This window comes from Somniosus microcephalus, unplaced genomic scaffold, assembly GCF_052327205.1.
Source record: "Somniosus microcephalus isolate GS21.2 unplaced genomic scaffold, FLI_Smic_1.0 unresolved_chr1, whole genome shotgun sequence".
NCBI classification, from domain to species: Eukaryota; Metazoa; Chordata; class Chondrichthyes; order Squaliformes; family Somniosidae; genus Somniosus; species Somniosus microcephalus.
Window position 1 is genome coordinate 112,886,569 of NW_028225179.1, and position 12,096 is coordinate 112,898,664.

At 46.9% G+C, this 12,096-nt stretch overlaps 1 protein-coding gene across 1 annotated transcript in view; it reads left to right on the forward strand.

Moving 5' to 3' along the window:
* The window catches only part of LOC147095717 (complement C4-like), a 383,861-nt gene that overhangs the window by 151,917 nt on the left and 219,848 nt on the right, over positions 1 to 12,096 (forward strand). Inside the window, exons 12-13 of the mRNA XM_085973700.1 lie at positions 5,900 to 6,097; positions 11,047 to 11,241. Of these exons, the coding sequence (XP_085829826.1) occupies positions 5,900 to 6,097; positions 11,047 to 11,241 (393 nt within the window). The remainder of the gene's footprint in view (positions 1 to 5,899; positions 6,098 to 11,046; positions 11,242 to 12,096) is intronic.

Consider the following 12,096-nt stretch of genomic DNA (forward strand, 5'->3'; position numbering starts at 1 on the left):
GATGACTCGTTGGATTCTGTAGTGAATAATTTCCAGAATGTGTTCAAAGGATTTGGAGTTCTACCATTCACTTACAAGATCCAGCTAAAGGAGGATGCTCAGCCAGTGGTACATGCTCCACGAAGAGGTCCAGCACCCCTGTGTGACCGGCTCAAGAATGAACTGGACAGAATGACCACACTAGGAGTCATCAGGAAATTCGAAGAGCCAACAGACTGGGTTAACTCCATGGTATGTGTAAAGAAAAAGAACAATGATCTAAGAATATGCATGGATCCAAAGGACTTAAATTAAAACATAAAACGTGAACACTACCAGATTCCCAAGCGAGAAGAAATCACCAGTGAAATGTCAGGTGCCAGATACTTTACAAAGCTCGATGCCTCACAAGGATTTTGGCAACTAAAACTGGATGAAGAGAGCACCAAATACTGTACCTTCAACACACCATTTGGCAGGTATTGTTTCCTCAGAATGCCTTTTGGGATAATATCTGCATCTGAAATCTTTCATAGAGTGATGGAACACATAATTGAAGGTCTGGAAGGAGTTCGGGTCTATGTTGATGATATCATCATCTGGGGCTCCACACTGAAAGAACACAATGAGAGACTGACTAAAGTGCTACAGAGCATACGCCGGAACGGACTGAAGCTCAACAAAGCCAAGTGTCAGTTTGGCATCCAGGAAGTCACTTTCCTAGGAGATAATCTATCTGGTAAAGGAATAGAGCCAGATGTGGAAATAGTAAACGCCATACTTAACACGCCCCGACCCACTGATAAAAAAGGAGTGCTACGCATCATGGGGATGATAAACTTCATTGGAAAGTTCATTCCTAACTTGTCAACCAAGACAGCCTGTCTGCGAGACCTGTTACATAAAACAAATGAGTTTGCATGGACAGACAGACATGAACATGAGTGGATGAATCTCAAAACAGTGCTGACAACCACACCTGTACTCATTTTCTTTCACCCAACAAAGAGAAACAAAGTGTCAATGGATGCATCAAAAGGTGGCCTAGGCACGGTCTTGCTACAAGCAGAGGGTGAAGATTGGAAGCCTGTTGCCTATGCCTCCAGGTCTATGACTGATACTGAGTGTCGATACGCCCAGATTGAAAAGGAATGTCTAGGCTTGTTAATTGGATTAGAAAAGTTCCATGGCTACATATATGGACTTCCCACCTTCACAGTTGAGACAGACCACAGCCCACTGGTTGCCATCATTAAAAAGAACCTGAATGAGATGTCTCCAAGGATTCAACGACTCATGATGAAGCTGCAAAGATATGACTTTGAACTGATCTACACACCAGGCAAATACATAGTGTTAGCAGATGCACTATCCCGAGCACCCACAATGAGTCATGTGAGCTCTACTGAAGAAGACGTGGATGTTCATGTGAGTATGGTCACTGCTGCGCTGCCCGTGTCAGACACAAAATCAAAGCAAATAGCAGCAGAGACAGTAAAAGATACAGTGTTACAAACAGTAATAGAGAACATTCATCATGGTTGGCCAAAAGGTTCCTGTCCAAAATACTTTCACATAAGGTCAGAATTGAGTGTCGCAAGTGGACTATTACTAAAACAGAACAGAATAGTCATTCCACAGGCTCTACATCAAGACATGCTCAAAAGGATTCATGAGGGACACCTTGGAATTGAAAAATGCAAAAGGAGAGCAAGAGACACTGTTTATTGGCCTGGCATAAATAAGGACACTGAGAACATGATAGGCAAATGTGAGACATGTCAGAAACACCAAAACAAACAAACAAAGGAACCAATGATAGTAGCTGACTTACCAACAGCACCATGGCAAAAGGTTGGTATGGACCTCTTTCATTTAAATGGTAAAGAATATCTAATAAAGATTGACTACTATTCTAACCATCCTGAAATGGCGCTGCTCTCAAGCACATCAGCAAGCAGTGTCATAATGCATGTGAAATCCATCTTCGCCAGACATGGAATTCCCAGGATTGCCGTCAGCGACAATGGTCCGTGCTTCAACTGTAAGGAGTGGCAACAGTTTGCAGCACAGTATGAATTTCAGCACATCACATCCAGTCCTTTGTATGCTCAGTCAAATGGTAAGGCAGAGAAAGGTGTTCAAGTTCTCAAGCAGCTACTGAAGAAAGTGACAGAAAGCAAGTCTGATCCTTCTCTCACCCTGCTGAGCTACCGAGCCTTACCTTTATACTGTGGTTCTTCACCTGCTGAACTACTAATGGGTCGCAAGTTGAGCACCATGCTACCCTGCTGTGCAAAAGAACAGCAAAGTAAGGAACTGAGACAGAGACTTCAACTGTTAAAGCTGAAACAGAAATCATACTATGACAAGTCATCCAAAACTCTAAAACCATTGACAAGGGATGATGTTGTCAGGATTGAGGATCCAGATGCATGGAACAGGAAAGCTACAGTTCTTGAGGAAGTACAACCAAGGTCATACACTGTTAGAACTGAGGAAGAACAGATTCTCAGGAGGAACCGCCGTTCCCTCCTGAAAACACAAGAAACTATCCAAGAGCAGATTGATGACAATGCCGCAACTGAATCTTGTCATTCACCACCAGAACAATCTCATGAAAACACATCAGACTTACTTGTGCTGAGAAGACCCACACGTGTAGTAAAAAAGCCTGATAGACTTAATCTTTGAGTACAAAGAAAAACTATATTGAAAATGTATTGACTGTTGTGAAAATGTTTATGTTTATAGAGCACTAACAAAAGTGTTACTGATATCATCTTTATCGTTTTTCTTCAAAGTTGATTGATATTGATTTAGTTAATCTCAAAGAAAGGGGGATGTAATGATCAATAACATGTCATTCTAGAGTGGTACACTAGATGGAGCCATAGAGCTGTATAGAGCTGTATATTTAGTTGTATGTGTTTAAGACTACACTACCCACGATGCACTAGGCTACCCACAAGGCAGTAGTCAAGATGGCTGCCTGCACACAGAAGTACATATGCTGAATCTCTAGAGGATGCTGTATAATAGAGAACATGTACCGAATAAATGACTAAGCAAAAGATAGCTGTTCATAATGCAAACGATTAGTTATTAATGATCATAACAGTCTCCGTACAGGATCCTCGCCCTGTCGGGCTGGTCGTCTGGCGCCGCAAAGTGTTTGACGCCATACATGGGTTGTCACACCCAGGGATGAAGGCCTCTCAGAAGCTTATGTCAGCAAAATTTGTATGGCATGGCATGCAAAAAGATGTCCGTGACTGGGCCAACACCTGCGTGGCCTGCCAAAAGGCCAAGGTACAGCACCACATCAAAGCTCTGTTGGCCACCTTCACAGTTCCGGACCTACTTTTTGACCATGTCAACATGGACCTGGTAGGACCACTCCCACCCTCCCATGGTTTTTCACACATCCTGACTATGGTTGACCGCACCACCAGATGGCCGGAGGTGGCCCCTCTGTCATCCACTACTTCGGCGGACGTGGCCAGGGCGTTCATTTCCTCCTGGATCGCCCGTTTCGGAGTGCCCGCAGATATTTCGTCAGACAGGGGACCGCAGTTTTCTTCCGAACTCTGGAATGCAGTGGCCCAAGGACTCAGTGTCAAATTGCACCACACCACAGCCTACCACCCACAGGTGAATGGCCTCTGCGAACACTTCCACCGGTCAATGAAAGCTGCCCTGAGGGCCAGCCTCCAGGACACTGGATGGGCAGACAAGCTTCCGTGGGACCTGTTGGGCCTTCACACGGCCCCCAAAGCAGACCTTCACTCTTCATCAGCGGAGCTTGTGTATGGTCAGCCGCTGCGAGTCCCAGGGGACTTCCTACCAACATCGATGGAGCCATGGTCCGCGTCTGCCCAGTTTGCTAGTCACCAAGAGGCGGCCAGATGTTTCGCACCGGTGCCCACTTCGCACCATGGGCTGCAGAGGTCACACGTTCCCACGGAGCTTCACAAGGTTGAATACATTTTTATTCACCATGACGCACATAGGGATCCACTCAAGGCCCCATATACCGGTCCCTTCCGCGTGTTGGAAGCAGGGGACAAAACCTTCACGGTAGATGTCGGTGGTAAACCGGACCACATTTCGGTCGACCGCTTAAAGCCAGCACATTTAGACCTCGACCGCCCCGTCGAGACAGCACAACCGCCGAGACGGGGTCGGCCACCCATCGTCGTTACGGCAGACCAAGTGCGACCGCCCGCCAGACCGCCAGACGACCAGCAGCCTCCGCCTCGAGAGTACAGGAATCGTTCTGACAGGCTCGTCAGACCCCCTCACCGTTTGACTTTGTCCGTTAAAGCGAATTCTGGGGGGGGGCATGTGGCAGAACCACTGAATGACTCTGGCGAACTGCATATAATTCTCTTTAACGATGTTCTAACACCAGCCTAAACCTGTACCATTGTGTTAGGCATTACTGTGTTTTGTATATAGAGTTTGCATGTACGGGGCGTGGCCCCTTTAAGAGCGTGGGAAAACACGGGTAAATGCGATGACATCATGTCGCAAGCCATGGGACTGCCCAGGCAGTCCTCGTGGCATCTCCGTTGAGTAAAGACCTGTTTAATTGTTCTCTGGTGTCGATCTCCGTTATTCGTAGGAATTCGTTAATTCCTACAATACCAGCAATGCGAGGGTATACCTATCAGGAAAGGATGAACAGGCTGGGTCTCTTTTCTCTTGAAAAGGGAAGACTGAGGGGTGACCTAATAGAGGTCTTTAAAATTATGAAAGGTTTTGATAGAGTGGACACAGAGAGAATGTGTCCACTTGTGGGGAAGAGCAAAACTAGAGGCCATCAATATAAGATCGTCACCAAGAAATCAAATAGGTAATTCAGAAGTAACTTCTTTACCCAGAGAGTGGTGAGAATGTGGAACTCGCTACCACAGGGAGTGGTTGAAGCGAATAGTATCGATGCATTTAAGGGGAGGCTGGACAAACATATGAGGGAGAAGTGAATAGAGGGTTACGCTGATAGATTTAGATGAGGAAAGACTGGAGGAGGCTCGAGTGGAGCATAAACACTGGCATGGACTGGTTGGGCTGAATGGCCTGTTTGTGTGCCGTATATCCAATGTAATCCTGTGTAAAAGATTGTGGGCGTGCCTTCACCACACGGACTGCAGCAGTTCAAGAAGAAGGCCCACCACCACCTTCTCAAGGGCAAGAAGGGATGGGCAATAAACGCCGGCCATGCCTGCAGCGCCCATACTCCCCAGAGTGAAATTAAAAAATCTGCCGCACACTTTATATTTCAGGTTTACATGTCGTTATTATCATTAATGGATGCAATGCACCACAATCAGTGGATTGTTAGTGCTGCTAATTTAACACATGCTAGACTGGCCTTCTACGACCTTTGGGCATAGGCCAAAGCAGTGTAACTCGGGTATCATGTCAGTAAGCAAGACTTGCGATGCCCAACACCAGCTGATAGTCTTGTGGTGCGTAAGCTTCTGAGAGTCTGTGGTGTAACTCCACTCAGGTGGGGGGACTACATCTTAAAGATACCTTGAACTGCCTGGGAGATTTATAGAACTGTTTAGATGCAGGGTAGCGGTGCTCTGTGGATGCATTGCTGATAGTAGGGGTTGTTAACGTCTCTGTATCACATCCCTATACCCACTATTTAAATAAAGGGAATACCGTCCTAAGGAGAGAATGGATAATGGGTGGTTAAAATCCAGAGAGCTGAATGTAGTAGAAGTACATTAAGGGGTGTGTAATATAATCGCGTGTAACTATTACAATACTTTGATCTTTAACCAAATCCGTGAGAAGTTTCTCAGCGAATTTCTTCACCAAGTAATGTCCATATATCTGATTGGATAAAAACAGCTAGGGGAAAGGTCAAAGCTTGGCTTAACCTGTGCCTGTCTTCGTCTGTCAGGTGACAGCTGGGGATGGGACTCCTGGAAGAGAGATCAGTGAAGCGAAGAAAACGGTGCGAATCTACCAGTCCAAGAGCAAGAGCTACCTCCACTTCAATGTACCGCACCACGTGCTCGATCCAGACAGCTCGTTTTCTGCCGATGTAACAGCTGTCACTCCTACTGGCAGTGAGGCGATCAAATACTATTATTATATGGTTAGTACATTATTATAACAGGATTGTTATAAAACTCAATTTACACACAAATACGGGCTTAAAAATTATTAATAATAGAAAGAAGAAGGAAATAAATTGGATGATTCTTGCACTATTCGCGATTTGGGGACATCCATCTCTCACACACTCTCACACACTCTCTCACTCTCTCTCACACACTCTCTCTCTCTCACACTCTCTCTCACACTCTCTCTCACACTCTCTCACACTCTCTCTCACACACACACACTCTCTCACTCTCTCTCACACTCTCTCACTCTCTCTCATGCACACACACTCTCTCACGCTCTCTCTCACACTCTCTCTCACTCTCTCTCACACACACACCCTCTCACACTCTCTCACACTCTCTCACACTCTCTCTCACACAAACACACTCTCTCACACTCTCTCGCTCTCTCTCACACTCTCTCACTCTCTCTCACACTCTCTCACTCTCTCTCACACTCTCTCACACTCTCTCTCACACAAACACACTCTCTCACACTCTCTCGCTCTCTCTCACACTCTCTCACTCTCTCTCACACTCTCTCGCTCTCTCTCACACTCTCTCACTCTCTCTCACACTCTCTCACTCTCTCTCACACTCTCTCACACTCTCTCACTCTCTCTCACTCTCTCTCACACTCTCTCACTTTCTCTCACACACACACTCTTTCACACTCTTAGTCTCTCTCACACTCTCTCACACTCTCTCTCACACACACACACTCTCTCACACTCTCTCACTCTCTCACACTCTCTCATGCACACACTCTCTCTCTCTCTCTCACACACTCTCTCTCACACTCTCTCTCGCACACACACACTCTCTCACTCTCTCACTCTCTCTCACACTCTCACACACACACACTCACACTCTCTCACTCTCTCTCACACTCTCACTCTCTCTCACACACACTCTCACGCACACACTCTCCCTCTCACACCCTCACTCTCTCTCACACACTCTCTCTCTCACACACACTCTGTCACACACTCTTTCTCTCTCTCACACACACACACTCTCTCTCACTCTCTCACACACTCACACACAATCTCTCTCACACTCTCTCGCACACACACTCTCTCACACACTCTTTCTCTCTCTCACACTATCTCTCTCACACACTCTCACACTCTCTCTCACTCTCTCACACACTCACACACAATCTCTCTCACACTCTCTCACACACACACTCTCTCACACACTCTTTCTCTCTCTCACACTATCTCTCTCACACACTCTCACACTCTCTCACTCTCTCACACACTCACACACAATCTCTCTCACACTCTCTCACACACACACTCTCTCACACACTCTTTCTCTCTCTCACACTATCTCTATCACACACTCTCACACTCTCTCTCACTCTCTCACACACTCACACACCCTCTCTCACACACTCTTTCTCTCTCTCACACAATCTCTCTCACACTCTCTCACACACACACTCTCTCACACACCCTTTCCCTCTCTCACACTATCTCTCTCACACACTCTCACACTCTCTCTCACTCTCTCACACACTCACACACTCTCTCACTCTCTCACACACACACACTCTCTCACTCTCTCTCACACTCTCTCTCACTCTCTCTCACACTCTCTCACACTCTCTCTCACTCACACACTCTCTCACACTCTCTCACTCTCTCTCACACTCTCTCTCACTCTCTCACACTCTCTCACACTCTCTCTCACACACACACACTCTCACACTCTCACTCTCTCACACACACACACTCTCTCTCACTCTCTCACACACACACACTCTCTCACACTCTCTCACTCTCTCTCACACTCTCTCACTCTCTCTCACACTCTCTCACACTCTCTCTCACACACACACACTCTCTCACACTCTCTCACTCTCTCTCACACTCTCTCACTCTCTCTCACACTCTCTCACACTCTCTCTCACACACACACACTGTCTCACACTCTCTCACTCTCTCTCACACTCTCTCTCACTCTCTCTCACGCTCTCTCACACTCTCTCTCACACACACACACTCTCTCACACTCTCTCACTCTCTCTCACACTCTCTCTCACTCTCTCACACTCTCTCACACTCTCTCTCACACACACACACTCTCTCACACTCTCTCACTCTCTCTCACACTCTCTCTCACTCTCTCTCACACACACTCTCTCTCTCTCACACACACTCTCACGCACACACTCTCACACTCTCACACTCACTCTCTCACACTCACTCTCACACTCTCTCACACACTCTTTCTCTCTCTCACACAATCTCTCTCACACACTCTCACTCTCTCTCACTCTCTCACACACACACACTCTCTCTCAATCTCTCACACACACACACACTCTCTCACACTCTCTCACTCTCTCTCACACTCTCTCTCACTCTCTCTCACACACACTCTCTCTCTCTCACACACACTCTCACGCACACACTCTCACACTCACTCTCTCACACTCACTCTCACACTCTCTCACACACACACACACTCTCTCACACTCTCTCTCACACTCTCACACACACACTCTCTCACACACTCTTTCTCTCACACAATCTCTCTCACACTCTCTCACACACACTCACACACACTCTCTCTCACACTCTCTCACACACACACTCTCTCACACACTCTTTCTCTCTCTCACACTATCTCTCTCACACTCTCTCACACACACACTCTCTCACACACTCTTTCTCTCTCTCACACTATCTCTCTCACACACTCTCACTCCCTCTCACCCTCTCCCTCACGCTCTCCCTCACGCTCTCCCTCACTCTCTCTCTCACTCTCTCTCTCACACTCTCTCTCACACTCTCTCTCACACTCTCTCTCATACTCTCGTTCACACTCTCGATCACACTTTCACACACACTCTCTCACACTCTCACAAGCACACACTCTCACACTCTCTCACACTCTCTCACACTCTCTCACTCTCTCTCACTCTCTATCACACTCACTCTCTCACTCTCTCTCACGCTCTCAATCTCTCGCACTCTCTCTCACACACTCTCTCCCTCACACTCTCTCTCACACACACACTCACACTCTCACACACTCTCTCTCACACGCACTCTCTCTCACACACTCTCTCTCACACTCTCTCACACACTCTCTCTCACACACACACTCACACACACTCACATACACTCTCTCACGCACTCTCTCACACTCTCTCTCACACTCTCTCTCTCAAACTCTCTCTCTCACACTCTCTCTCACACTCTCACACACTCTCACACACACTCTCACTCTCTCGCTCTCTCTCACACTCTTTCTCGCGCACTCTCTCACACTCTCTCACAATCTCTCACACTCCCTCACTCTCTCTCACACACACACTCACACACACTCACATACACTCTCACACACACTCTCTCACACACTCTCTCTCTCTCACTATCTCAGTCTATCTCTCACACTCTCTCTCACACAGACCCTCACACAGACTCTCTCTCACACTCTCTCACACATCTCTCACACTCTCTCTCTCTCTCTCTCACACTCTCTCTCTCACACTCTCTCTCACACTCTCACACACTCTCTCACACACACTCTCACTCTCTCGCTCTCTCTCACACTCTTTCTCTCACACTCTCTCACACTCTCTCACAATCTCTCACACTCCCTCACTCTCTCTCACACACACACTCACACACACTCACATACACTCTCACACACATTCTCTCACACACTCTCTCTCTCTCACTCTCTCACTCTATCTCTCACACATCTCTCACACAGACCCTCTCACACACTCTCACACCCTCTCACACATCTCTCACACACACTCTCTCTCTCTCTCTCACTCTTTCTCTCTCACTTTCTCTCACACTCTCTCTCACACAGACCCTCACACAGACTCTCTCTCACATTCTCTCACACATCTCTCACACTCTCTCTCACTCTCTCTCACACACACACTCTCTCTCTCTCTGACTCTTTCTCTCTCACTTTCTCTCACTCTCTCTCACACACTCACACTCTCTCACACTCTCTCTCACACAGACCCTCACACAGACTCTCTCTCACACTCTCTCACACATCTCTCACACTCTCTCTCACTCTCTCTCACACACACTCTCTCTCTCTCTCACTCTTTCTCTCTCACTTTCTCTCACTCTCTCTCACACACTCACACTCTCTCTCACACACTCACACTCTCTCACACTCTCTCACACTCTCTCACAATCTCTCACACTCCCTCACTCTCTCTCACGCACACACTCACACACACTCACATACACTCTCACACACACTCTCTCACACTCTCTCTCTCACTCTCTCTCTCACTTTCTCTCACACTCTCTCTCACACACTCACACTCTCTCTCACACCCTCTCACACACTCTCACAGCTTACGTTACTGAGTTAGTAATCCTGAGACTTGGCCTAATGATGCGGAGACGTGAGTTGAAATCCCACCATGGCAGCTGGGGAATTTAAATTCAGTTATTTAAATAAATCTGGAATAAAAAGCCAATGGTGACCATGAAACTATCGGATTGTCATAAAAACCCATCTGGTTCACTAATGTCCTTCAGGGAAGGAAATCTGCCGTCCTTACCCGGTCTGGCCTAAACATGACTTCAGAACCACAGCAATGTGGTTGACTCTTAACTGCTCTGTGAGTTGTACCAAACCGCTGCAAAGAAGTATCACCACATGGACTGCAGCGGTACAAGAAGGTGACACAGCCCCAGCTTCTCAAGGACAATTAGGGATGGGCAATAAACGCTGGCCTTGCCAGCGACGCCCACATCACATGAAAGAATATAACAAAAGCACACACATAATGCACACAACACACATGTACGCGAACGGACAAACACACGTGCACACATACACAGACACCCAAGCCCATGCACGTACACAGGCCACCTTGCACTGTGAACATTATATGAGATTGTTGTTTCTCCAGATTCTGACATTGTAGTTCCTGTTTCCGCAGATTATAAGCAAAGGCAAAGTGCGAGAAATGGATAGAATTTTGAAAACGGGATTGACCAAACTTCCGCTCACACTGAGCGTCGCCATGGTGCCAGCGTTCCGTCTTGTTCTCTACTATTACATAAATGTCGGAGGCAAAACAGAAATGGTGGCAAATTCAGCGTGGATTGATGTTAAGGATGTTTGTGAAGGAAAGGTATGATCATTCTTCTGTGTTATGAATATTATAAATAATGTGACTGTATCCTTTAATATGCTGTATAGGAACAACCAGCCTTGGTGTGGGGGGGGGCGGTAAAAGAACAATTTTACACCACTGCTTGCAGTAAACAATTAGCTTACCAAAAATTGACTTCTGGGACTAATTTTACTCAAAATCTAAAATATCTCTGCAGGTTTTGCAGATGTTACTTGTGTATGCTAATGGTCTGAAGCGAGATTAAGCGACCAGAAAGCTTCAGGTTGAGAGGAGAAAGGCAAATATTGGAGAGAGGGGGGTGGGTGCGTACGAACTGATGAGAAGATCAGACTTGTCTAACTTATTCTGCAATATTAGATTGAGAAATGATCCACGTGGATAGGCAGTTATTATCTCTTTCTACCTGTTTGACTAGTGGAACAATTGGAACTGAACCTTGTCTGCTTTTCAATGTGTTCCCTCGGAACACCGCCGTCACCAGTTGTATCCATACTGATGAAGTCAGGCACCATGCGTGTTTCTGTTTTTCCACAGGTCCCCTCAGATCCTTAACTTCACCGGAATTGTGTTTTTGCATCAACTGACCCGGACAGCAATAGCGGCAGGAAGCAGGGAAACCAGCCGTTAAATTGCTCGGTGGTTCTCCTCTAACTCCAGCAGGAGACCGGCGGTTCCTTTTGTGCCGTTTCTTCAGATGTTTTTGCCGAAGTTACGGCGGGGGGAACCGGACCAACCCCCGTGGAATTTCAGGGCACAGTTTGTTAGAAAAAGTTTGTGCCAGGAGGAGTTTGTTGCCACTGGGAAATGCGCCAAATCGCAAAAGAGACTTTTTCAAAGACGTGTTTATTTGCA